At 53.3% G+C, this 26,192-nt stretch overlaps 6 protein-coding genes across 6 annotated transcripts; 4 read left to right on the top strand and 2 right to left on the bottom strand.

The window, feature by feature from the left end:
- Positions 1 to 316: 316 nt before the first annotated feature.
- Positions 317 to 1,557, bottom strand: ACET3X_009275 (uncharacterized protein; the record flags this gene model as incomplete). Its single annotated transcript, XM_069455451.1, has 2 exons — positions 317 to 1,119; positions 1,173 to 1,557. 2 exons carry the CDS (start codon positions 1,555 to 1,557, stop codon positions 317 to 319), a joined length of 1,188 nt encoding a protein of 395 aa, XP_069303352.1.
- Positions 1,558 to 9,854: 8,297 nt separating this feature from the next.
- Positions 9,855 to 10,658, bottom strand: ACET3X_009276 (uncharacterized protein; the record flags this gene model as incomplete). Its single annotated transcript, XM_069455452.1, has 1 exon — positions 9,855 to 10,658. The coding sequence occupies one exon, from the start codon at positions 10,656 to 10,658 to the stop codon at positions 9,855 to 9,857; it is 804 nt and encodes a 267-aa protein (XP_069303353.1).
- A 1,620-nt stretch (positions 10,659 to 12,278) lies between these two features.
- Positions 12,279 to 16,235, top strand: ACET3X_009277 (uncharacterized protein). The gene is made up of 3 exons (XM_069455453.1): positions 12,279 to 13,268; positions 13,324 to 15,954; positions 16,016 to 16,235. Exons 1-3 carry the CDS (start codon positions 12,576 to 12,578, stop codon positions 16,055 to 16,057), a joined length of 3,366 nt encoding a protein of 1,121 aa, XP_069303354.1. The 5' UTR covers positions 12,279 to 12,575; the 3' UTR covers positions 16,058 to 16,235.
- Positions 16,236 to 16,796: 561 nt separating this feature from the next.
- On the top strand, positions 16,797 to 19,345 carry ACET3X_009278 (uncharacterized protein; the record flags this gene model as incomplete). Its single annotated transcript, XM_069455454.1, has 5 exons — positions 16,797 to 16,906; positions 16,964 to 17,166; positions 17,228 to 17,373; positions 17,815 to 18,121; positions 18,186 to 19,345. 5 exons carry the CDS (start codon positions 16,797 to 16,799, stop codon positions 18,893 to 18,895), a joined length of 1,476 nt encoding a protein of 491 aa, XP_069303355.1. The 3' UTR covers positions 18,896 to 19,345.
- A 405-nt stretch (positions 19,346 to 19,750) lies between these two features.
- Positions 19,751 to 23,777, top strand: ACET3X_009279 (uncharacterized protein; the record flags this gene model as incomplete). Its single annotated transcript, XM_069455455.1, has 4 exons — positions 19,751 to 20,656; positions 20,717 to 21,338; positions 22,014 to 22,147; positions 22,203 to 23,777. 4 exons carry the CDS (start codon positions 19,751 to 19,753, stop codon positions 23,652 to 23,654), a joined length of 3,114 nt encoding a protein of 1,037 aa, XP_069303356.1. The 3' UTR covers positions 23,655 to 23,777.
- A 750-nt stretch (positions 23,778 to 24,527) lies between these two features.
- On the top strand, positions 24,528 to 24,820 carry ACET3X_009280 (uncharacterized protein; the record flags this gene model as incomplete). The annotated part of the gene is made up of 2 exons (XM_069455458.1): positions 24,528 to 24,647; positions 24,710 to 24,820. 2 exons carry the CDS (start codon positions 24,528 to 24,530, stop codon positions 24,818 to 24,820), a joined length of 231 nt encoding a protein of 76 aa, XP_069303357.1.
- Between the last annotated feature and the right edge of the window lie 1,372 nt (positions 24,821 to 26,192).

Genomic DNA, 26,192 nt, shown 5'->3' on the forward strand with positions numbered 1-26,192 from the left:
AGTAAAGGCGATTGATGGACTGATGCCGCGCGCCTTGATGCGATAGCGAAATGCTGTCTTGACTAGAAACTAAGATTTGCGGAATAAACGTACATTATCGCGATCGACGGCGATATAGGATATCGTTGATGACTGAAAAGAAACTCCAGTGAAATGCATAACACGGTGGGAAACGCCCGGAACGCCGATGCGTGTAAATGGTATCGTTGGCAAGATATGGCTGAACAAAGCATGTCGTGGATGTAGACCACTAGATGGTAGGTCTAGGCTTGTCAAGGCCGATTGCGTGAGACAGTTGGTGATGGCTTTTGGCTCGTTATGTCGTCAGGGCGGTGCTGGAAGCTGCGTGGCAACCGCGCTCGTGTCGCTTCATGTTGCTGCGCACACTGAAGGCCTTGCCACATCCCGGCTGCGGGCACTTGTAGGGCTTCTCGCCAGTGTGGCTGTGGCTGTGGATGCGCAGGCTGCTTGGGCGCGAGAAAGCCTTGTTGCAGGTTGAGCAGATGTAGCGGTCCTGCGACTGGGGAAACTGCGACTGGCTGGAGGTGCTGATGTAGTGGTGGTGTTGCCACGGATTCGAGCCGTTAGCACCCGGGCTGGGTACAGGAGCTGGTAATGGTATTGTGTGCGGCTGGAAGTTGGAGGGAAGCGGGCGCTGCGCATACATGGCAGCGCTGTTGTAGGAGTGGTGCTCAGGCGAGTAGAATGAAGTCGACGAGGCAGCGCCTGGCGAAGACTGGTAAGGAGACTGGCCATAGATAGAAGCACTGTAGGGGGACATAGAGTGCGATGGCAGCGAGTCGCGCTTCATTGGAGGCATTGACGAAAAGGTCTGGCGTTGCTGGTGAGGCTCCATGTTGTTGAGCGAGCCACCGACAAAGTAGGGCGCCGATGCAGCGGAGTGGTTGGATGCAGTTGAAGGGGACTGGGTACCGTCGTGGGCCACATCTGGATGCATGGGCGGAGTCGGAGGCAGTGTCATCCTTGGGTTGCTCGGCGCAGGCCCTTGAGCGTAGGCCGGTTGTGATGGTTGCTGCATGGCTGCTGCCCCTCCCTGCTGTGCCTGCCTTAGTTGCGGCGATGACGACTGGCGATGTTGTGACTGAGGACTTGGGGAAGCTGCAACGCAAGTTAGTCTTGTAACGAGGGAAGGTGAAAAGACGAGTGTTTACCTGTCTCAGATGCAGCCTTTTCATTGCCGGCAAACTCGAGAAGACTGGAGATTGACGGCAGTGACGGCTTCTTTTCCTCTGCTGGTGGTGATGGCGGCGACTGAGGCCGTTGCTGTTGTTGTTGTTGTTGTTGTTGTTGCTGCTGTTGCTGCTGTGCTTGGTGGGAGTATTGTTGTTGCTGTTGTTGGTAGTGCTGCTGCTGATGTTGTCGGTATTGTTGCTCGACTTGCTGTGGTTGTGAAGGAGCATGTACGGGATACGATGAAGCGGCAACACCCGACATGGGGAATGCACGAGGCTGCGATTGTTGGAAGTAGGTCGGGTGCTGGAACGCTTCGCGCTCCCTAACGCTGCCGTGTACCATACTGGCGAGATGCATTGCCATGGAGAAGGTGGTGTTCACGGGTCACAACAGTGGCTGCGTAACAAGATGGAGGTGGAGTGGGTGAAGGGGCGGGCAAGTGATGATGACTAGATGGGGAGTAGTCAGAGCGACGGGTACAAGCAGATGTAGAGCCAGGAATTCGGGCCTGCAGCATTCAAGTACGATGTCGAGGGGATTGGCGAGATTCAGCACGAAGCCCGTTCGCACCGTAGCGTCGTCAGTGGGCCTGTCGTTCCCTGTCCAAATTGCGTTTGAGCGGGCGATGAGGCGGCGGACCGTTGTCAAAAAGCCCACGTCCCACTCGAGTTAGCCCGAGACGCTCAGTCCCTTGCAACGGCAATGCAGATGACAGACGGACGAGGTTTAGAGTGAGGATGTGCACGCCCCGTAGTAATGCCTTGGCCGAGCGATCCGCCCACGCATCCCAGACGTGCCAATCGACGCTGCACCGGCGCAGCAGCGGTTTTGGGACGCTCTAAGCAGGGCCCCTGGTGAGGGTGCCAGGACAGGCTGCCCTGCACTGCAGATCGACCGTTCCAGGAGATACCTGAGGAGAATCCTCGTGGGCCTTTCGGAAGCAAGTAAGCTGCAGTCACGCTGGGATCGAGTGAATGCCCGCGACGTTCCCAACGGCGCGGATCAACTCTCGCCGAAGCTTCTCACGCTGCTGCCGCGCCAGATGACGACTCAGGCCGTACGTCGCCGACTGCTGAGTCCTGCCAGCTGTTCCCTCGACGGCGCTTGGGGAGGGGGGTGGGAGGTGGTTGACGATGCAAAGCGTCTGCTCTGCACCGTCCCAGGGCTGTACCGATCGCCTGTCTTGCTAGACAGCAGAGTACACTGCCCACCTGATTCTCGAAAAGTCCAAATGATCCACCGCGGCTTGTATCTCTGTGGTCGCGGGCGTCGAGACAATACGGCTCGCGCTGACGAAGGATTACGCAGGGGGCGAAGCTTGGGAACGGCAGCCGATGCTGGGATTCAGAAGGAGACAGAATGTGAGACGAGCCAAACGCGATGCTGCGCCTTTGGCACATTTTAAAGAAGCCTCAGCCGTGTCCATCCATCCTCATGTCGCCTGCGTAAAAAAGGGACCATCGCAAGCCATGGCAGTCAACTAGACGATAGCAGCGTGTCGTCCCGCGAGAGTTTGGCTGAAGGGCACCTCGGAAGCGAGCCAAGCGCCTCGTGCAGCAGAAGCTGTCTAATGCCACCCACCAAAGCGCTGCCCTGACCACTCACTCGACTGCATTTTCTAAAAAAAATCTGTTCCCCATTAGAGAGGGTCTGTCTCGTCCGCGGTGATGCTCATGGCTGCAGCCGCTGGGCGAAGCGAAGCATGGCGTGCGGGCTGATTTGTTGGCAGTTATTGGAGGCGGTCGGCCTTTGATCCAGTCTCTGTCGTCTGTCTGGTGGTAACGCGTCGCACCGAGCTGTGTCACCGCCCATTGGCGGTCACGGGACTGACTCGTCCCAGCCTCGCTCTCATGTGCACCGTGTCGACGTCTCCAAGGACCTGTCCCAGCACGCTGCACCGAGAACGCTCACCGCATGTTTGCTTGCTCCAGCTAATGATTAGGCCGCGTACCATGGACAGATTGGTTTCAGCACAAAGGCAAGCGCGGGAAGTCAACATCGACGGCTCGACGGCTGTTGCCTTTTTGCAGCGACCGTCTCCGACCCCGGCAGGCGACGTCTCTGCGGCGCCGCCAGGGCGGGATGGCGGCGTTATCCCTCGTCTTGGCCTCGTTCGTATGTGGAGGATCTCGTCGAAAGAGGCGGGTCGATCAGCGACAAGCGCATGTAGCTAATCCCGGGGGCCACGTTCGCTCTCACCATCTGCTCACTACTACTCTAGCCGACCTCCCGCCATCCAGCCACGCACTGCTCTGACTTGCTTGCGAGCGCCTTCGAGAAGCACGCTGCACGCGAGTGGCATGCCGCCGCTGTCTGCCACTGCCTGCTCATGTGCCTTGCTGCAAGAGGCGCTGCAGATCCAGTTACCATGCAATCTCCTTTCTGCCTCGTTGTCGAACGCGTGATGCGTTCCGGCCCTCGTACAGCATCTTGCCAGCTCGGTGCTACACCGTCTCGTGGCTCACTCCTTCGCTAGAACAATGGAAGCACTGGCTCTGCAGGCCTGCCGTAAGTACCACCGCCGACGACGACGACTTGTGCTTCCCAAAGTCACGGGCACAGTCGTCAGGGTTTCCGTTGATGAAATTTTGGAATCTCTATCGCTTGGGCCTGCGCGAGTGCCGGGCGTCTCGCGCATCACATACTGCTCTCGTGGATTTCACGCGGGCCGATGGAGCTCAATCTCCCTAGCGACAATACCCATCTAAATCACTGCAACGCCTCAAGCATGTCAGTGTCGGTATGAACCAGAGCCGTTCCAGTTTTCCGAGACGCATGTTTGGGTGGCAGGTGCAAATGCTTCGACAGGGTGCATGATCTTCCGGAAGACCACCACCCAGGGATGCTGCGTCCAGTCTTCAGGGTGCGCGGGACTGGCAGGGATACCAATACCTTGGCCGCATCATGACCCATCATCAGCGGGAACACGCTTACTCCAAGGAGCTTCCCTAGTGCCTTCCGAGCGATCGTCTCGGCGTTTCATTCTCACGAATCGGCACTCCAGCGGCATCTCTTCCATCATCGACTCCGAACCTTACCCGTCTCTTCCAACGCTACTGTGCTATTCCACATCTCAACGTTCCCATGCACTACACGCCGTATGAACACTTGAAAACTAAACGCTTTCCACGCTCCCCAGGCTTTTATGGGCCATCAGAAATGGCATTGCACTGCCCCTGTATTGTGTTCGCTGTCTGCTCCATGCATGACGTCTTCCAGGGTCGCTCCGGCTAAAACGCCAAAGCAGGACAAGCCCGGACATGGCAAGGCTGTTTTACTCGCTCGTCTTCTCATTGGTCCTAACGGACAACAATATCCCATTAATTTGCCGCGCTGCGTTCACGTCGTGTGATGTTCGATCAGGGCTACAGGAACTTCTTCTGGAGCCATGACGCAGCCACGCGCTCTCGCTAACAGCGATAACACGTCGATCATTCCAGACGTCACGGAACAACCTCCTGTTGACTTTGCAGTTTCCGGCAACTTCGAGCAAGCATATCGATCCACTTGTGGCTACGTCCTTCGCAACGAGAGCGTAATGCCCTTGTTGAATCGAAGTGATGGGCTGCTCCATCGCTAGATGGTAACAGAACGCGGTGCAAGAGTTTGTGTAACTACGCGGACAACTGGCACTGGCATCGTCTGCGCTGCCTCCATCGGTGGATTTGGTCCTGATTTCGGAAGGGTATACCCTGGTATGTTGATTCCTATAAGCGCTTACTCGTGTAAATTAGGCAATGAAATGAGCCCAACCAAAATGAGGCGGCACCGACTGATTGGGATAATACCACGAGCAGACCAGCAGTCCCCAGCATCTAGGACTGCTCAAGAACTCATGGTCTGCTCTGAGCTGCACCTCAGTTACATCGGCCATCGAGCCTCGTCCGCCTTGCATTGGATCCCGGCGTCGCAGGCGTCTAGCTTAGATACAAAGCTCCCTGTACAACGGAAATTATCTCGCAATATCCACTCAAAGGATTCAGCATCTGTGATCCTTCAATCATGATGGCCTCAAAGCAGGGACTTGATCAGGATGGTGTCTACCCACGCGATGGCATCTGATCCTTTGCGCTACTGCTACCAGAGCGCAAATTGTCTTTCGAGAATCCCTTGTCGAGGCTTCCGATATCAGTAACACATTTCGGCTACGGCTGCACAGCGCCACGGTGCGAGTTGCATTGCCGGGCCTCTCCTGCAAACATGGACCACACTTCGTCTTCAACGTCCTCAGTGTCGTCGCCATCTTTTTCCATCAGCACGCAGGGGTCCGGAAGCAAGAGCAACAACGGCCATTGAGCGGGCCGAATGAGGCAGCAAAAAAACCCAAAGGGTTAACGGCGAAATTGAGCGGTCCAGTTGTGTGTTTCGTGCCCTGTTCCATCCCCGCCGTTTTGAGCATGTTTTCCGGATCCATTACGCCACGACAAGGGGCCGCGTAGATCATTTCTGATCACCGCGTCGAGGTGGGATCGGCTGACGGTGAGATTCACCAGGATACAGTGCGGCCAAGTCTCAGATCAGCCGGATCAGAGGGGTTGCCAACCAATACCGTCTCTAACAGATCACGGGTGAATGCTATTTCGCCTACGATCTAACCGACAGTTCCTCAGCTCTGCGTATCGCCGCCGACGAATGCCCATAAGCATGGTGTTCGGTACGACTTCCGTTAACGATCGCAAACGGTACCTGCCGTGGGTATGCCTGCCTTGTCCAGAGACTTAGTAGCTGATTCGAGATGAAGAACGGCACGTCCAGTGCTGCTGTTTCAGTCGTTCTACCACAAGATCCACTTCTGCAAGACATTCAAGCCATTCACCAGCTAGCCTTCTCTGGCGTCGCAAAAGCACGAGCACATCAAACAAGGTATGTGGAGTTCACAATATGAAGCTCATAGCCTTCCCCCCTCGACCCGGTTCAATTGCGTATCAGAGGCCGGCAGTACTCGATAGTGGATTCAAATTGTGGAAATGCGATATCTTCCAGACATGACTGGATACACTCAGGATTCTTTTTCCAGGCCCTGTCAAGGTGACTCGGCGTGACCCACCAACGTCCGCGTCGGCCTGCCTAAGTCCCCTGTCTGCGCAGAAATCGTTAGCGCACCCTCCTCCGCGTGGCTGACGCTCTGTGAAGCTATTCGTAAACGTTGCGTGACAGGATGTTAGTATCGTTTTGCCGGCGCCATCCTAACGCTACCGGCCACACCATGAGATCGCTGCTACTGTTACACGCTGACGGCCTTTCTCACTACATTCGGTCTACTTTAAGTGTCAGATCTAGAGGAGTCGCCTCTAGTCCTACCCCGTTTCTTCCTTATTCAAGCCATCAGTGCGACGGGTAGCGAAGCAAATCGAGGCCGGCTGAGGAACGCCCTGCGCGACAGCACAGAGCTTGCTTCTGAAAAGTGGTTCGATATCCGCATATGGCTTGTATTCCGCCAAACGATTTCCACCACTGGAATTTGTCCAGGCAGCGTAGCGCTTGAGAAGGATCACACGGTCGCGATCATTACCGATCTATGCTCAACATGATCCGCAATTGTAGCGCCAGGGGGTAGTCGAGGAGAGTTTTGTTCACACAGCGGTCGATTCACAGGTGCATAACGAACGCAGGACCAAGCTCACGCTTTGCCGCTGTCAATGCGCTTAACTCTAGACTTGGGAGCGTATGCTGGAGCTTTCGTCTATGCCGTTAGTGACCGTTGTTTTGCATCCTTAACGTCTATCCGGAAGAAGCTTCTTGTGGGATACGAATGTGCAGCCCATCGACGATGCGAGGGAGTCGAAGGATGCACTGTAAGATTGGCCCGAGGGGCCCACGACACGTCAATCACGAACCCACGATCTCCGTTTGAACTTCGGCTTCTAATGACTAGCACATGTGAGACCCGGTGCCGCGGGCAGATCCCAAATCCCCTTCCAATGATTACGGATCAACGTGCCCATCTGGGATCTTGAGTTCATATCGGCACACGCGCATATCTCGCATTCGGGAAGGCCACCCGCTTCATCCCACCTGCAAAATTCGTCACATGTAGGGGCAGAACCGCGCCAGGGTTTTGGGAATCGGGCCTCACGACAATACGAGGGTGCTACGAAAGGTTCAATGATGTGATAGCACAGTAACCCTGTCGACAGCTGCGAGACGCCTCAGTGCATGCGCTTGCTACAGTATACTCCGAAGCTACTGCTGCAATGAATATTGGGTGTGTTGCATTGCATATCGCCGAACATTGCGCAGCAGACGGATTACTGTGAGTAACAGTGTGGGGCACAAGATCACTATCACGGTCGGTCGGTCTTTTAACAACGTGAAACTTGTCAGCGGATCCACGTTATCAACCTGGCTGTCGGGAGTTCTGCCGTCCATGTCCAGTGCATACGTGGACAACACTCTATCGAAACCTAGTCTCCGCCAACACTGGGTAAGACATTTACGTGTGGTGGGCATGTAATACCGGTCGGGCTTATGCAGCCTGAGGATCATAACATGGGTCTTTGTCCGTCTCCCTCACATTACCCCGTGCTCGTAAGCGCAGCGCAATCTCGATCGCTCAGCGATATGGGGTTTCCTTCTTTCCAGTCTGCATGCATGCGTTACGGAATGCTCCTCGGACAAAGCAGTATGTCACTGCCGCACTCTGCAACCGTTCCAAACTTTGGTACATCGCCGACGACGTTTACTTACACCCGATGAAGGGGTTGCGCGCTGGATCTAACCAGATTCACCATACATCGCAATGCCTCTTTGGCTGCTTCTTGGTTCTTGTCCCTGGCTCGATACCCGAACCCAGCGCGGGATCTGCCTGTCTGCCTGCTTCAAACTTGATATGCCGCAACGGAGGCAAGTATGACGACATTAACGACCCACAACGTCTATCACCAAGGTCCAAGTTCAAGATCCTACTTCCCACTTGCGATTCATCACTACATCATGCTTCGAATAGAACTTGGTTTCAGAGCAGACTTTGTTGCAGGGAGTCAGGTCCAGCAATATACTTGTCACTCTTCAGGCCGCTCGAAGCTTTGCGTCATTCGTGGGAAAACCACATCCCTGGTGGTAACGAACATGCACATATCGCTCTCACTCCCGCACATCCTGCAGCCAGCCATGCCAGCCCCCCAGCTTACCCGAGCTCGGAGCCGGCGCATCCCATCCCATCCCATCCCATCACGCATCCTCGCCCTATAACAGGGTAACCTTATCGTCAGCACGTCTATTACGCCAAAAGGCTTGGGCACAGTTGCACCCAAGGCCCCAAGCCAGCTAAATCCATCTTCTTTCTCCCCGTCTCTCCGCATATGCGCCGTTGATCCGGGCAACTGTGCCCCATAATACATATGACGTGTGCCATCATGTGCACCTAGCGATACTCGCATTGATAAAGTCCGTGGAATAGGCCGTTTGTACATTTGCTGTTCCTGTATAGACGAATCGCTTAGACGCACACCAGACCACACGTATGCTTTATGCAAGACGCACGTCAATGCCGCCGCCGCCCTCCCTTTGTCTCGTGTCATCTCGCTTGTTCGCTCCTCTATCGTCGACTGAACACTGCGCATTTCACCCGCCGCTGCCAATGAGTGCTGGTGCATTTTGAAAAAAGTCGTCGTAATGGATGCGTGGTCAAGGGTAGGCGAGATGGATTACTCACGAACGATGATGCGATGCGATGCGTGGTTAGTGCGGATCTATGATCCGAGGTGATCGCGTGGGTCAAGGATGGGGCCGGGGCGTGAACGAGATGTAGGTCAGCGACGAAGTGGTGTTGTGGTGTGGTGTGGTGTTTATGTGTGTGTGGTTCGAGTAGCAAGCTGGTGTATGGCTGTGTTAGTGCTTGTGAGGGTATGCCTGTGGGAAGCGTGGTGACGGTTATAGCGGTGAGATCGAGATGCTCTTTGGGTTGATTTAAGTGGCAGCCATCGTCTTTATTTTCTCTGAGCAAACAAAGTAACACTCGTCGTTCTACCGCACTTTGATGTACCAGTGAATGAAGCTGGGTGCCATGCTCGAGTGGCTCTAGCACATCTCGTCGAACACTGACTATCTGGTCTTGAATCAACGAAATATGGTTTTTGGTAAGACCGCTAGTATCACATACTATGATCGCCGACCGTTGAGTATTTCGCGTCCAGTATTGAGTCAGAACCACGACGACAATAAGAATTTGCGCGGAGAGTCTGTTCGCGATTACTTCTTCCCGCTCCTGTGTCTGAGCCCCACGGAGACGTGATGAGGACGAAGACCTCGCAAAGTGAATCGGTATTCTGCGAGTGACAAGTGATTTGCCAGACAAGGTACGATTATCGTAGAATACCATAGAGTCAGAGTCTTCCATCTGAGGGATATGCGGTACGAGATATGTGCACATGAACACATGATATCAACAACGTTTGACCTGTGTGCGAGGAATTGAGCTCTTTCGCAGGCGATGTGGCCCTGGTTATGTTGACTGTATTGTTCACCCCTCGAGATTAGGTATCCAAGGTGGAAGAAGCTCGTATTTCAGAGACTTTGACTGAGTGAATGGGAGCCTAGAGATATCTGTCCCGTTTTGTGTTAGTCCGCAATCAGAAGATTGTACTATGTATCTTCAAGCCATCGAGTGAGTGCAATAGTGGTCATTAACTGGAGCTAGTGTGAAACTATATGGTTCACTGTTACAACTTGTGCTCCGTACGTGCCCAGACTTCCATTCTCGGGAACCACTCGTAACCAGGTATGTACGCCGTCTTTCCCTCAAAAACGGGAACGAATAGACTGAAGTTCTCTCCAAACCTCCGCTCTCCATCCAATACTCGTATGTATGACTCGAGCATCCTCAAATAAGCACCTGTCTCCGGGTTGGCGTGGCGCGTCGGGGCGTCCCAATCGTATTTGACGAAATTGACATCGCCGTGGGCTTCGCCAGTGTAGTTGTTGTTTAGGAACAAAGCAGCGGGACCTCTACCGCCTGGTGCCTCGCTTGAGAGATCTGCAATGAGTTGCTTGACTGGAACTGTCGGGTAGCTGGCGAATACAAGTGAAGATTCGTTGATTGCCAGGAACCCTTCGGGATCGGAAACAATCTCAATTGGAACTGGCAACTTAGCTAGAGCCAGCCGGTCGAGGTTGTTGTAAGTAGGGTCTTGCGCGATTATTCTGATGGGTCTTTTAAGCGGGGTACCGTTCGCTTTATAAATCCGTTCCAGATCCTGAGCAATGGAAGAGGCAACGATATGTTGTACTGTCGAGCCAGTCTTCGTTGGATCTTTGAGTTGCAAAGTCCCCAGTCCGATGCAGACAATATTGGTAATCCGCGCTGTCTGCTTCAGTTTTCTCAGGCTGTTGAACAAGATATAGCATGGGAGAGTCGTTTGCCAGAGCTTTTCGGGGCTTTGCATGTAAAACTTCAGAACGACACGGTTGCACAGATCGGTAGAATCTTCAACCTTTTTGCCGATCTCAATGTCGATTGGGAGCATGTCGCGGTGCTTGGAGTGGTGATCTTGCGATGCAGTGGCAAGACTATGAAGTCCGTTGTATGCTAGGATGAAATCTTGACTGTTTGTGCATTAGTATCAAAGCACCAGAGATAAACGTACTTTAAAGGTATGAGTAGTGATCTGCGTTACAGCTCTACTAAAACAACAGGAGTACGTTGGCGAGTGGGTCGTCCATTTGGGATGGAAGCGTTTCGTTTGCTGATCCTTGGAATTGTAGTGCGTCAACGGGACATGTATCAATCCACGCGCTAGCTGCTGGCATAGCTGAGAAGTTCATTCCCAAAAATGCTGGTTGCACGCTGTAAGGACAGATGTCTGCCATTATGGTGGAGCTTCGTGAAGCGGATGAGTGTTTTATCGAAGGAGAGGTACGGAGCGATGGAAAGACGCAGTCGAAGAGCTCAACAGAAGGATGTGCTAACAATGCTGATCATACGAGGTGATGTTGTGCTGACCGAACGATGTTGACGATTGGGAAATGCAGGTCGTGGAGTGTAAGAGCTGGCTGAAGATGGAAGTATACACGGTGTGAGCTTGTGAGCAGGTGCTCCCTCCTAGCACGTCGCTGCCGCTTGACCCTACATCTTTAGATAGTCGGGGAGGTACAGCCACCAGCGAAAGGCGCGCTCGAGGTAGTATGAGGGGTGCAACTGCTGCTGACGCGTTACCGTCGTACGAGTACGCAGGAGCTCGATTCCCTAGGCTGCATTTTTTACTTTGGACGAATGCTATGCATGTGAACATCAAGAGATGTATCGCGAATTGTACGAGTCGTCTGGCTAACAGAAAGTAGTTATATGTTGCTCCACCAGGTCGCTGCGGATGCTACTATCATGTTGCCCGTCTCCCGATGTTCAGTAGAAAGATGCAGCAATCTGGTATTGGATGACTGTAGTATGAACGGTCTCTTGTGTGTGGTCACTTGACTGACTGCGTGTGCATCTTTCTCCATTCGCGCTCCCTTTGTCGTCGGAGTCAGCGATTCACATTCTGTTTTTACCTAGGTAGAATTGTTGAATGTATCTGGAGATGCCCCGTTGTGCAGAGATGATTCTGAACTCGTATCGGGGTGGTCGTTGCTAATCTCGGCTACAGGTACTTTGTCGGTAAGTGTCCAAATCGTTTTGTTGAGAGTCCCATACGCTAACATGGCTAGTGTTTGCGTGCCTGGGGCAATAGTCATATACCGAGACTGGACGAGTATTGCCCGAGGCATATGGAGATGGCATTGTAGTACGGCGAATGGACGCCACGTCGGCCACGGACGAGCAAAGGTCTGAAGCAATGTTGGGGTATGAGGGCATTAGTTGTAACGAGGCGTGAGACGTATGCGATACCTGCGTACACGTTTCGGAAGCCATGTACCTCTTTGAGTTTGTCGCATCAGAGTGGCATCGATAGTGTCGTTTGCCATGTTTCAGTGAGGACCAATTAGGCATGTGCAGCTGGTAAGCAGAGATACGGTGTAGGCGCAAGATGGTATATCGGGCTCGAACATCAGCCCTGCAGGGAGCCGAAGCGGACTAGGGCGGGCAAAACGAAAAACGTGCAGTCAAGCGGCGCTTTGACCCGTGGGCGAAATAATAATTTAGTCGGGCGCGCGAATATACAAGGCGGCCCCTCGACGCTCCCCTTCCCTCTGTGTCCTCGTACCCTTTTTTCAGTTTTCTTGTATTGTATAGACTCTCCACTCTTCCGTTGGGGCGTCTCTACATTCACACGTTTGATACCCGGGTTTCTCTGCCCTCTCGCGCTGTTGGGCACCACTTACGCTTCAGCCGCAGCGAACAAGGCGACACCTATCGATAAGGAGCCCCTCCAGAAAAGAAATCCCTCGCCGCGGATTTCCCACGCACAGCAGAAGCAGCACACAGACACGGCAGGCTTCTCCCGCAGATGCCGCACTCTGAGTCGCCGCCCATGGCTCCCGCTATCGTCGTCGACAAGGCCGGCGCCGCCCCTGCGCCCTCGCAGGAGGACGTCAACGCCTTTATCAGCAGCATTGTCACGGCCAAGACGTCGCACTCGTCCGTCGACGCCGCCTACGCCCTCACCACGGTCCTGCAGAACTCGGTCGGCTTCCGCGGCCTGACCGGCTATGGCATACTCGACGACATCAAGAAGTCGGCCGCCAACAAGAAGGACGCGGTGCGGAGAGAGGGTGCCATGAACGCCCTTGGTGCTTTCTTCGAGCGTCTCCCACGCACACAACGCCTGACCGAGGTCATCTTCCTCGTCCAGGACCAGGCTCTGGTGCCGCTCGCCCTCGACTTGCTGGCCGACAAGACCGGCTCCGTCAGGGAGTCGGCCAAGTACGCCCTCGACTCGCTTTTCGACAACCTCGGGGCCGAGGCCAAGATCTTCGGCCTCTTGCCTGTGCTGACACAGTACCTGGGCAAGAAGTCCGGAAAGTGGCAGGGCGCTGCCTTCGCCTACGAGCTCATCGGCCGCATGGCCGACAAGGCCAAGATGGGCATGGAGAGCCTCGAGGTCGAGAAGGAGAAGGATGTTCTCCGCGACGCCATGGGCAAGAAGCTCGAGGGTCTCATCCCCATTGTCGAGGCCGGCATGCACGACCTCAAGTCTGAGGTAAGATATACCACACGCACCAGTCGTACAAGAACGGCTTGCTAACTCTGAACAGGTCGCAAAACAGTCCATCAAGACGATGAACAGCCTCACCACCCTCCTCCAGAACGACGATATTGCGCCCCGGATACCCCTCCTTGTCAAGGCAATCGAGGACCCCTCCACACAGAGTCTGCAAAAGGCTATCCACGCTCTCTCGCAGACCACCTTCGTCGCTATCGTCACATCTCCGGTTCTTGCTATGGTCACACCTCTGCTTGAGCGCTCCTTGAACACCCCCACTACAACACAGGAGGTTACTCGCCAGACGGTCGTCGTAGTCGAGAACTTGACCAAGCTCGTCCACGACCCTATCGAGGCCCGCACCTTTTTGCCCAAGCTCCGCCCAGGTGTCAAGGCCGTCAAGGAGCGCGCTTCCCTACCCGAAGTCCGAGAGATCGGTCAGCGCGCGCTAGACGTTATCGAGAAAGCCATGGCCGACCCGGACCACAACATCGACAGCGGCGCCATCGCCAGGGTACAGCCATCAGATGTTCAGACCGTCATAGAGAAGCAGCTCAGCGCTGCCGGCAAGCCGCTCGACTTCCCCGGAGACGCCGAGGTCTTGGCTGTCACAAAGCGCTACATCTCTGAAATGATTGCGGAAGTCGTCAACCAGCGGCAGCTTGAGCGCATCCCAAAGCTCGTTGCACCCTACTTGGAGCCTCTAGTCAACGCTGGAGACGCCGAAAAGGTCGCAGAGGCTGTGCACAAGTTCTACGTGGATGAGGACCACCGCAAGTTCGGCCAGCCCGTCAAGGAAGACGATGGCGAGGTCGAGATTGTCAACGCCGTATTCTCGCTCGGTTACGGTGGTATGTTGCTCCTCTCGCATACCAACCTTCGCCTGCTCAAGGGCCACCGTTATGGTCTCTGTGGCCGCAACGGTGCTGGAAAGTCTACGCTCATGCGCAGTATTGCGAGCGGCAAGCTCGAAGGTTTCCCTCCTCAAGACGAAGTCAAGACCTGCTTCGTCGAACACAACCAAGGAGAGGACGCCGATCTCTCCATTCTCGAGTACATTGTTCGCGACCCGCGCTTCGCCGACGAGAGCAGGGAACGTATCGAAGAAGTTCTTGAGGAGGTCGGCTTCACAGCTGGCCCCGAGGGCAGGCAGTCCCACAAGGTCGGTTCCCTGTCTGGTGGATGGAAGATGAAGCTCGCTCTGGCGCGTGCCATGCTTATGCGCGCCGATGTACTTCTTCTCGACGAACCCACTAACCACTTGGATGTTGCCAACGTTGCCTGGCTCGGAAAGTACCTCAAGTCCCACACCGAGATTACCAGCTTGATCGTCTCTCACGACTCCGGTTTCCTTGACGAGGTCTGCACAGACATCTACCACTATGAGCAGAAGAAGCTGGTCTGCTACAAGGGCAACCTTGCTGATTTCGTTCGACAAAAGCCTGAAGCCAAGAGCTACTACACTCTCTCGGCTACCCAGGTGCAGTTCAAGTTCCCACCTCCTGGTATTCTCACTGGTGTCAAGTCCAACACTCGCTCTATCCTGCGCATGACCAACTGCTCCTACACCTACCCAGGCGCTTCCAAGCCCTCGCTTGTCGATGCTTCTTGCAACTTGTCTCTATCTTCTCGAGTCGCCATCATTGGCGCCAATGGTGCTGGCAAATCTACCCTTATCAAGATGCTTACTGGCGAGACCATTCCTCAAGAGGGTACTGTCGAGAAGCACCCCAACTTGCGTATCGGTTACATCAAGCAGCACGCTCTTGAGCACGTTGAGATGCACATGGAGAAGACGCCCAACCAGTATCTCCAATGGCGATACGCCAACGGTGACGATCGTGAGGTACTCATGAAGCAGACCCGTGTGCTCACTGAGGAAGACAAGAAGCAGATGGAGACTCCCATCGATCTAGGCGACGGCAAGGGCCCCCGCAAGATCGAGGCGCTCATTGGTCGTTCCAAGTACAAGAAGACCTTCCAGTACGAAGTCAAGTGGCTGCACATGCTGCCCAAGTTCAACTCGCACATCTCGCGTGAGACGCTCATCGAGAAGGGCTTCAGCAAGCTTGTGCAGGAGTTTGACGATCACGAGTCTTCCCGTGAGGGTCTCGGTTACCGTGTCCTCGAGCCCAAGGTCATCTCCAAGCACTTTGAAGATCTCGGCATGGACCCCGAGATTGCCAACCACAACGAGATCTCCGGTCTTTCTGGAGGACAAAAGGTCAAGGTCGTGCTTGCTGGTGCCATGTGGAACAACCCCCATCTCCTCGTTCTCGACGAGCCCACCAACTTCTTGGACCGCGACTCGCTCGGTGGTCTCGCTGTTGCCATCCGTGATTACAAGGGTGGTGTCATCATGATCTCGCATAACGAAGAATTCGTTGGTGCTCTCTGCCCCGAGCAGTGGCATGTTGCCGACGGTCGCGTGACGCACAAGGGTCACCTTGCCGTCAACATGGACCGCTTCGAAGACTCGCGCCCTGGATCCAGCAACGTTAGCAGCAACGTCAGCTCCGCTGCGCCGTCAACGACCGGTACCCCAGTCATGAGTGACGCCGAGGGTAACAAGGATGACATGAAGTTCAGGTCAAGGAAGAAGAAGAAGATGACCAAGAAGGAACTCAAGGACAGGGAGGTCAGGCGTAGATTGAGGTACATTGACTGGTTGAACAGTCCCAAGGTATGTTTTCTCTGGCGCATTGTGTTCAGCATCAGGAATGGTTTGCTAACGATATAACTAGGGTACACCTCAACCACCCAACACTGATGACGAGGCTGAGTGAGTGTCTTTACGGCTGTTTCGGATTACGATCGCGTTATGATATCTTAGACCATGCAGATTTGCATTGCTCGGCGTTTTATAGAGGCTTGGATGACTGATTGCGTTGGCATCAAGCGATAGATTATGACTTCTTCGCCTAGCTGCATCCTTATGATGAATCAAAAGCATTTCTTCTTCTCCAAGCTATAGTGTTTCTTCTACTTCTGCCCGTGAATTTTATAAATACCTCGGTGTCTAATATGGCGTACCCCCTTCAACTTGTATTTGATCGTGGAGGCGCGAACTGCACAGGCGTTTGCACCCTTGCCACCGTTCCACCATCCGACTCGAACTGTTTTCTGGTCTTTCATTGCTTAGCACCTTATTTCGTATAGTTTGCTAGAGCATGGATTGATCGGGAACCTTTGTCGTTTTCTCCAGGCGGCCGTCAGAGTGCCCGATTGCGGAGTACAGATAGTGTGCGCATTGCTCCTTCCACCTTCGCTATTTCACTACCCCTCCGATCGGAGTCTCACCTCTGCTGCTTGGACCCTGAACATCCCAGGTGAGTACCATCCATCAGCTTCTGCCTAGCGGGGTAGCAAACGAACGCTCCTGCTTATAGTAGTCATAAATCCACGGGTTTTCTTCCTTTCTTCTTCTTCCTCCTCACCTTCCTCCTCTACCTTTCCACACTGTCAATCACTTCGAACTTATATCACACACTGAACAAAAAGACCAACAACTGCAACGTCGCTTCCATGAAGCTCCTCATTTTTGTCCTCCTCGGCCTGGTGGCCCTCATCGCTGCCTCGCCCGTGCAGGCCACCACTCTCGAAGTTCCCAAGTACAAGAACGACGGCGTCCACATGTAAGCTGCCTTGCATTCTCCGGGTTTCTCACGAGGCGGTTCACTAACTGTAAACAGCTACAAGTGCGATGGTGGGATCAATGTCCTGTCTTGTGTCACTTCAGGTACCTGCTCTTTCGTCGAGCACTGCTCGACTGCGTGCTTCGTGGACCGTCAAGGCGCTGGCTGTACCCGTCCCGCAACTGTTGCTGTCGAGGCTTCCGAGAAGCGCGACACCGACATCGAGGCCGAGGCCGAGAAGACATACGAGTGCTCGAATGGTGAGTTTGACTGTCCAAACGGCAGGTGAGACGTAAGCTGACCTCGCATACCCATATTCAGATCACACCGGTGTCTTGGTCTGCCAGTATGGCTTCTGCCAGACCGACCACTACTGCAAGAAGGGCACCAAGTGCCGCGACAATTGTTCTTGCTGTAGGAAAGTGGAGGTTCTAGAGCGAGGAGTCGACAACTTGGACGCCGTCAAGGTCAGTTTTCAGTCTGCGGACATCTCTACTTCACTTCTTTCTATCACTTCTACCCCCCTCGCCCCAGCCACCACGTACGGCTCTTGTAAGCAAACCCAAGCGGGAGTTCAGTCTTGTCGAGAGAACAACTCCATGATTGTGGTTTGCGACATTGCCGATTACATGTGGAGGTCGATTGGCAAGTGTCCTGGTGGCGATGGGTGCTGCGAGGCTCGACGCGACAATGCGAATGCCGTTCAGTGCAGATGCTAGACCGACACAAGCTTGCTTGAAGTGGGCTCTTACCACATTTTCATTGGGCTTAACGAGATCTGGGAATAGTCAATACATAACCTGACTACTCTCGCATTGCTCTTGCCTCACTTCTCCTCTCTAATTTCTTCGCTGCACGATCGTCCTTGAAAATAGTACACTGCTAACAGAACTTTACAGACTCCACAGCCGGAATCCGACGACGACGTCCACGCTCTGCCAGTCGCCTGGTCCGATACGCTGGCCTCGCGTGCCAACAACGCACCCCGAGACGGCGGCTGTGCACCTGGCACCTATTCCTGCGCGCAGAAGACGGCTACACAGCTTCATTCCTGGATCGTGGTCTGTGGCTACAACGGAGTCTACCAGTACTCGTCCGATTGTGGGGAAACAGATTGCATCACGGATAACGTTGTCGCGCATTGCTGGAACCCGGGCGAGGAGTGGAAATCTTACAGCTCCGTGGCCGCGGGTCCCGAATACCCACCCCAGAAAGGTAAGAGGATTCCTGGTGCGATTTGCAGATGAGACACATACTGACTTCGTATGTCTATGCTTAGGTCCATACGTACCTGGCACATACAACTGCGCGTTGAACCCTTCCACCAATACCGCCTGGGTCACTGTCTGCGACTGGAACCAAAAGTTGCGATACTCGTCTGACTGCGGTGAACAGAAGTGCATGGCAGGGGACAGCGGTGTTGCTCATTGCTGGAACCAAGGTGATGAGTGGAACGCGAATTCTGCCTCGGTCTCTCGCCGCGATGAACCAGAAGAGGTCTCATCGGACCTGGCTCTGCCCGACAAGGACTTGGCTCCGGCTGAAACGTGCTCACCTGGATCCTTCGGATGCACATGGCGGGAAGCCACGCACACCAGCTGGGTCATCACTTGTGACCAGTCTGGAAACTGGAAATGGTCGTCCGACTGCGGCCGTGGTATGGAATGCGACTACGCGAATGGTGTCGCGCATTGTGTTCCCCCCCAGTCCACTCTTGGAGCCCGCGACGAACTGCCCAAGGTTCCAGAAGAGTTGGCTCCGATGGCCATTTGCCGTCCCGGCGACTTTGCCTGCAGCTTCTACAACCAAACGATGACGGACTGGGTCATCGTTTGCGATCAGTCCGGAGATTATTGGCACCGGTCGTCCAACTGCGGTAAAGACATGAAGTGCATCTCGGGTGGTGGTGTTGCACACTGCGTGGCCCAACTTGCCCTCTTTGAAGCTTGGGAGGCAGTTCAGAGCCTCGATCTCTCAGCAAACGCTTGAGAGGATTCAAAGATTCAAGGATTCAAGGATGAGGGGACGAGAGTGGTCGATGTCGGCTACCTTATCGGTATGCTATCGACTCTAAAAGCATGAAGGGGTTAGATGATGACTCCTAGAAGAGAGCTTTACGCCCGCTCAAAAACTCCTTCTCGCAGAATATTTAGAAATGAATGAGATACTTACTGCTTTAGTTGTGCTGTCTTTGCATCGCATGATGATGTCCACAGAGCATGTGTGACTAACAAGTCCAGCCAACAAAATGGTATTCAGTTAGCGCGACACACAGTTGACAGGAAGACTGGCGATGATGTCGCGAGGCACAGGATGCAAGCGATCGATCGAGTACGATGTTGGTAGTAACCGGTGGCGCTAAGCATCTTATGCCGCAGATCTGAAGCTTAGCAGAGCTGCACAACAGCGACCTGGCTGCGAGCTACAGCAACCGCTGCACATCTTTGAGGTAAAGATAAGGAAAACATGCGCAGACGCATCCAACACCAAACATGACTGGGAAATCCCAGAGCAAAGCCGACGGAAGCCCATCACTAACACGGGCCCCTTGGAAAACAGGTGGGGCGTACCCAGAACCTAGTCTCAGATCGATATCGCGTCCCTGCATATACTCGTCATAGGTTGAAAAACAACCTTTGGATCTTCCCGTACGTGCTTCCAGCTGACCAAGAAGCATGCACAGTAGCGTAAAACACCTACTGCTGTTCTGGCTTGTGGGATGCTGAAGATCTAGACTTTTCCCCTTCCCCAGCTTCTTCCTCACTCTGTGCGACCTCTGTAGGCTTTCTTTTTTTGCCAATTGAACACTCGCAGTCTCGCATTTGCCGCCAGGCACCCATCACGATGTCCTTCATCGTCGAACATGCGAAACAGGCCGTCAGCGACAAACAAACAAATGTCGTCATCTTTTCGGCCACGGCTATTGCCCTCTATGGCTACGATCAGGGTATGATGTCCCTCATCAATACGAACAATGACTACCTCTCTACCATGGGTCTTGAGGAAGAGTCTCCAGTTGTGGGTGTCATCGTGGCCGTCTACTACCTCGGTTGCGCGGTTGGCGCCGTACTCTTCTCCATGCTCGCTGATAAGCTGGGACGGAAAAAAAGTATCTTCGCTAGTCTGGCGACGGCTAGTTTGGGTAACTTGATCATGTTCGTGGCTGGTATGGGCATGTTAGGCAAGAGCTCGCAGATCGCATTGGGTGTCATGCTAGCCGGACGAGTGGTTATGGGATTGGGTGTTGGAGGCATCGACGCCGTCATTCCAACCTACTCTTCCGAGTTGAGCGCAGACGACTCTCGTGGCAAAGCGCTGGCTCAGGAATTCCAGTCCAACATCTTTGGTCTCGTCATGGCTTTCGGCATCAACTTGCTCGTCACTATTCTTCTCGGCAAGCAGAACCAATGGGCTTGGCGCATACCCATCATTGTCATGCAGATCTACCCTGTTCTGCTGATGGCTGTGGTTGAACGTCTTCCGGAATCCCCACGCTGGTTCATCTTCCATGACCGCCAAGAAGATGCGAAAAATGCGCTAAACGACATCTATGGAGATGAAGGAAAGGAGAAGCTTGATGAGTTGCTCGAACAGCACGAGAAGGAGAAGGATGTAAAGGTTGGATACTTGGATATGCTCACACCCGGGCACGAACAATTCCATCCTACCATGGTCACGGTCATGTGCCAAGTCAACCAGGCTCTTACAGGATATGGCGCAGTCAGTGTATATGGGCCACAGATTTTTGAGGTCAGTAAACACGATCATGATGGTCGCGCGTATCAAAACAATGCTAACCGTCGAGAACAGCTCCTTGGATTCTCCGTTCGCAACTCTGAGTACCTGACTCTTGGAAACTACACATCCTACTTCTTCCTCATGACGCTCGCTTGGCTTCTGATCGATGCCCTTGGCCGGCGCCAACTTATGATCCAAGGTTCCATCGTCTTGTCCTCTTCGTTCGCACTTCTTGCCGTCTTTGGTGGTCTAGCGGCCGAGTCTGATTCCATTAATATTCCTGTCATCATCCCTGGGATCATTGGCACCGTCATCTTGTTTGTAGCCACCGGCGCATTCGGGATCGGTTGGCTCTCGACCGTCTGGCTTTTCCCCACAGAAGTTTTCCCGACCACCGCACGTGCTCAAGGTACTGCTATCTCCGTCATTGTCTGGGGTCTCGCCAACTTCGCCATCACATTCCTTACGCCTGTCCTGTTCAACAACCTCGACTACTTCATTTTCCTCGTCTTCGCTGCGACCAATGCTTTCGCTGGTCTGTGGACATACTTCTACCTTCCGGAGACTGGTGGAAGGACTTTCGACGAAAACATGGACTTCTTCAAGGAGGCAGGTGAGACCGGAACTTGGAGAGTTGGAAAGGTACGCAAGGGTGAGTGGAAGAAGATGTTGTACGACGACCCTGAGGGAGAGGGTAACATAGATGCGGAACGTGTACCGCTGTTGCAGAGGGTGGGGGACCAAGTTCCTAGTGTGGAACAATCCCGGGAGCCGAGCCGGCAACGCGGGGAGTAGGAAGAGAGAGTCGTCTCTTCTATACCGCGGACATGTCTTGACTCCACGGTGTTGTAAAAGTTGCCCCAAAGGTAAGCCGTGGCAGTCGATTACTTGCTGAGTCCTGCGCTGACCTCTCCATAGCAACTATCATGTCCAATTAGCACTAGAATGAACAAGAACACCAGAAGAAGAAAGACTCATGAAATCTCAGTGTGCTGAAAAGTAGAATATACCCGGTTGACACTCGAAAATTGCCCCACAAACTAATATACACAATATAGCCATCCGGGTTGCGGAGAATACCCGGCATCAACATGACCCAAGTACCGACCACGAGCCACAAAGATTTAGATTGGAAATGATCAAGATCCAGATACCGCCGTCATAAATCTCCATGTAATTAGTTTTGCCACGAACTTAACAGATCCCGAGGTCTGAATGTCCTCTGTTCATAAACTTAGCAGCATTCGTGGGTTGCGTGCAACACAGTCACCTTTCATGCTAACATCCATGATGCATTCACTGAAGCAAACTATCGCGCTATGCTTATTTGCAACGCATATTGTGATCTTTGCGACAGCACAAAGAACAGGCGCACCATCAGACTCCCCCCAGGACTCCGATATCTATCAATCCTCTTACCTCGGCGGCGAACACAATATCGATCCGTCAGACCTCTCACAGTTTACACAACTCTGGAATGCATCGTTCAATGTAGACGAAAAGGTAATTTCCACTGCCTTCTGTGTCTCCTTCGTCACCCTCACTAACATCCACGGAGCACTGGGCGCGTCCCCTTGTGCATACCCTCTCTTCGACCGGCCGCCAAATTGTCTTCACAGCCTCAACCAAAAACCGCATCAGAACCTTCGATGCAGAGACCGGACAGCTACTGAATGAACGCCAAGTTGCTCCACCATGGCCAATGGATCAAGCCTTTTGTACAACGCATGTCAGCAAGACACTAGGTATCATGGGCACACCCGTCATCTACCGCGAAGAAGGCAACGAAATCGCATTCTTTTACGTCAAGAGCTACATTGAAGACTATAGAGAACCAGGTGGAGCGTATCCGCCGTTGAATTCCGTGTACTATCTCTACGGCGTTTATCTCGATACGCTACAGAATTTGTACAAGTACCCGATGATCATCGATGGCCAACCCTCCGATAACGATATACGCAAGACCTTCTTGGGAGGTTTGGTATTGCAGAGACCAGCATTGCTATTACTGGGCGATGTGTTATACGCGGGATTTGGCGGACTGTGCGACGCATTCAACTACACGGGAAGCGTTGTCGCTGTGAACCTGGCGACGCAGAGTACGTATACATGGACGACGCAAGCCGGAAACGCGAGTTTGTACAGTGATGACTGGACGGCGTGGCATGGCGGTGGTGCGGGCGGCATTTGGCAAGCTGGAATGGGACTATCGTCGGATGGTCAAGACGTCTTCTTCACGATTGATAATGGCGGCGGTTCAACGGCTGCGACGCTTGATGTTATCCCAAAGGAGGGTCACAAGCCATTGCCTGTTCTTTCGGAAACAGTGGCGAGGATTACGCTCGACGAAGTGAGTGGTGCTGGCATTCAACTCGTTGATTTCTTTCGTCCATCGGACTGGCAGACAGACTCTGGACAGGATATTGGAAGCGGAGGGCTCGCCATCCTCGATGCTGATGTCTTCAAGACAATGGACGGAAAGAGGATCGGTGTTGCAACGTCGACGAATCCGAAAATGTACGTTACGAAAGTCGACAACTTGGGCGGGTATCTCCAAGGGAAAGATGGCACAGATGGTATTCTGCAGACTATTGCTTTGGAAGGCGAGGTCTTTGGTGCAATCGGATCGTATCCTCTCGAAGGCGGATATATCTACGTTAACCCTGGCAACACCGCCTTGTCGGCGTACGCATTCACGCAGAATGCGTCGTCGCTTTTCAGTTTCGCTGGTAAATCCTCTGAAACAAATGGACACTGGGGCGGCGCAGGCCTTCCGACAATCACCAGCAACAATGGCCAACCTGGGACAGGCATTGTGTGGGCAACTGATGTACAGGCCGGATTAATGGCGTTCAAAGCGGTACCGGTTAATGGTACGCTGGTTGAGCTGCCGTTACCAAAGGTGGAGGGTGCTGTGAAGTTTGGCAGGCCGGTTTTTGGCAATGGCAAGGTGTTTGTTGTTGATGGTCAGGGACGCTTGATCGCGTTGGGGAAGCGTCCGCAGCGATAGGGGCAGATGGAGGGAAAGTGAAAGCAACGGGAGCGGGCTGCATCCAGAGTGGTAGCGTGTCCATCATCGACGTGAACGGGGTCAGTGCTTTGGCATATGCGGACGTGGAATGTTTCTTTTGCCTCAACCTTTATATCGACTTTGAAGTTGCTGCCTTGGCTCTCTAGGGCTTATTCGCTGATCTCGGACGTCTTCATGGGTTCTTCGGACTTAAGCACTGCGGTTCCGGGCGAAACCGTCAAGTCCGCATCTCCTACCGTGTCGTCTCCGTCTCATGCCTTTAGGCAACAACATATCAACCAACATCGGCCTTTCGCAACAGTATAAATCGCGACTTCCGTCTCGGACAAACATGCGCATCTTTCAGCCACCGATGACAACCACGGGAGGCAGCGTGCACAGACCCCGCCCGCTGCATGGTGTCGGATCTGGTTCGCTGTCCGCTGAAACTAGTCCAGTTTGAAGATTAGCGCCACCAGTCTGTGTGGTGCACCGCATGCGCATGAGGTGTGGGTGTGAGGGGGTTCATAACATAAAGCTCCCCAAACCTGTTGCTTTCGTCTTCTCTGTTGTTTCAATCATTTCCGTTCATCAACACGTTGCGACTTTCATACTTTACCATCCTGGGAAAAGCTCATTTCCTGCGACCACATCTAGACTTTGTTCACCTAAGCAAAATCATTGGACCAATCAGAGCATACGTGTTTGTGAGCAAGTAACACAGGAGGCGTAACAGCACAGGCTGAGATTATATAAACGAATACTGCTTGTCCAGCTTCACGTTCGCTACCAACATCGCCGACCCGCAGAGTCCTGGAAAAAGACAAGTACTCGACATCATCCCATCGTCAAAAGCTAGCGTCAAGCCCCAACATGTCGACGACACACCTTACAATCCACGACCTCCTTCGCATAACATATACCTATGAGATGCGCGCTCTCGAAGCACAAGCACACATGCAACCAAGGCCGCGCTCTGATTCAGCTTGCTCGGTACGTTTCTCGCAATCAATAGATAGTAATGAATAGTGGGAACTAACATCAGCCATGTACAGATGCCAGAAACATGTGCACACCTCTCACCACCCACACCCTCCTCCCCTGAACACGCTATTCTCGAAACCGACTTCACCCAAATGTACTGTCGCAAGAGCCGTCGCGCTTGAAGCGCCCGCCTAACTCGCTGATCATCATACGATCTGTGATGGCGAGAACGCCACCGCGCCATTAGACTAAACGGCGAGCACACTGTCCCGGAAACCTCAACTCCTTGTTGAGCCGAGACAGGATGACAAGCGTACATGGTCTCTGCACCAGGTACTGTTGCACCAGGGTCGTCACCACCTTCCCTACTCATGGCTATTTGCAATGGTTTGGAATGTTTGCGCGTCTGGCGCACAGAGCTTGCATGATGGTCGTGGGAATCGGACCGATTGCCGGGGCGATCATTGGCCGCGGAGAGGAGGAGCTGACGTCGCGTGGGGAAGGAAAGTGGGAGATTGAGGTTTTTCGCGCATGCGCTCGAAGCGCTGGAGTCGTGGGAAGTCATGAGTCGTGGTTAAGGGCTCGAGCGCGGGGTTTGGTAATAATACAATATTTGATGTCTTACTCGTGCGATGCAATATGCACCTTGTTTTTGGTGTAATGGTATAGCTCGAATGTTTGGTGCTCGATAAGTCCGTGGTGATGCGTAGAGCCGTCTATGGCGGTAGAAAACTACTAATTCTGTTACCGTGTTTTATAACCTGTTCAAGGTGATTTGATGCGTCTTCGTCATTAGCAAGTGCAAATAATTAGATTTTCGAGAACTGTTCTTTGAGACCAGGTATTCCTCTCGTGCATGCAACATACTTCGCACCTTCAACTCTTAGCACATCATCGTAGCTCGAACCAAGACTGCTTGTGAAGATGCCTCAAGTGACGTCTCTTACGACCGCATCAAAGACCGGTCCAAGCCCGGTGATACGCACGATAATCACGTTTTAGAGAGAAGCCTCTCTAGCGCGTCATAGAAACCACCATAAGCAAAGCTTGCGGTAATGCAACCTGCTATGGGGCCTCTACGCGCGGTAGATCTCATTTACGTCTTCTTGAGTCCTTGCATCGCCGAAGAAGTCGTGTAAGCTACTGCAAGATAGCGGGAGTCGCAGCCATACCACTCGAATTTGTGCTGTCGCGAGCTAAGCTGCAAAGCTACCCACAACATCGCAAGCTCTTCTACAAGCGCCTAAACAGCTTGCTAGGCGTAGGAGCGAACGGGATGCAGGATCTGGTACCACCTAGGGGCTTAGAAAGACAGCACAACTGTAGTAGAAAGGCGTGTGTAGCAGCGGCCTAGTATAGCGTAGGAGTGATAGCAGAGATGGAGAAAAGCAAAAAGGAAACAACCCGACGACAAACATTAACACACTAGTAGGGAGCCACACTGCCAAGAATCGAACTCGACTCCCTTGCTGAATCCTCCGAATCAATATACAACAACAACAAAGAGGCAAAAGAAGAAGCAAAAAAGGTTCGAGCCCGCAGGTACTATACTGC

This window comes from Alternaria dauci, chromosome 9 (assembly GCF_042100115.1).
Source record: "Alternaria dauci strain A2016 chromosome 9, whole genome shotgun sequence".
NCBI lineage: Eukaryota > Fungi > Ascomycota > Dothideomycetes > Pleosporales > Pleosporaceae > Alternaria > Alternaria dauci.

What these genes read in the sequence shown, in the direction of transcription:
- ACET3X_009277 (XM_069455453.1), top strand. Translation starts at nt 12,576, where the DNA reads ATGCCGCACTCTGAGTCGCCGCCCATGGCTCCCGCTATCGTCGTCGAC. An exon ending in TGCACGACCTCAAGTCTGAG is followed by an intron (nt 13,269 to 13,323) that starts GTAAGATATACC and finishes AACTCTGAACAG; the next exon opens with GTCGCAAAACAGTCCATCAA. An exon ending in ACTGGTTGAACAGTCCCAAG is followed by an intron (nt 15,955 to 16,015) that starts GTATGTTTTCTC and finishes CGATATAACTAG; the next exon opens with GGTACACCTCAACCACCCAA.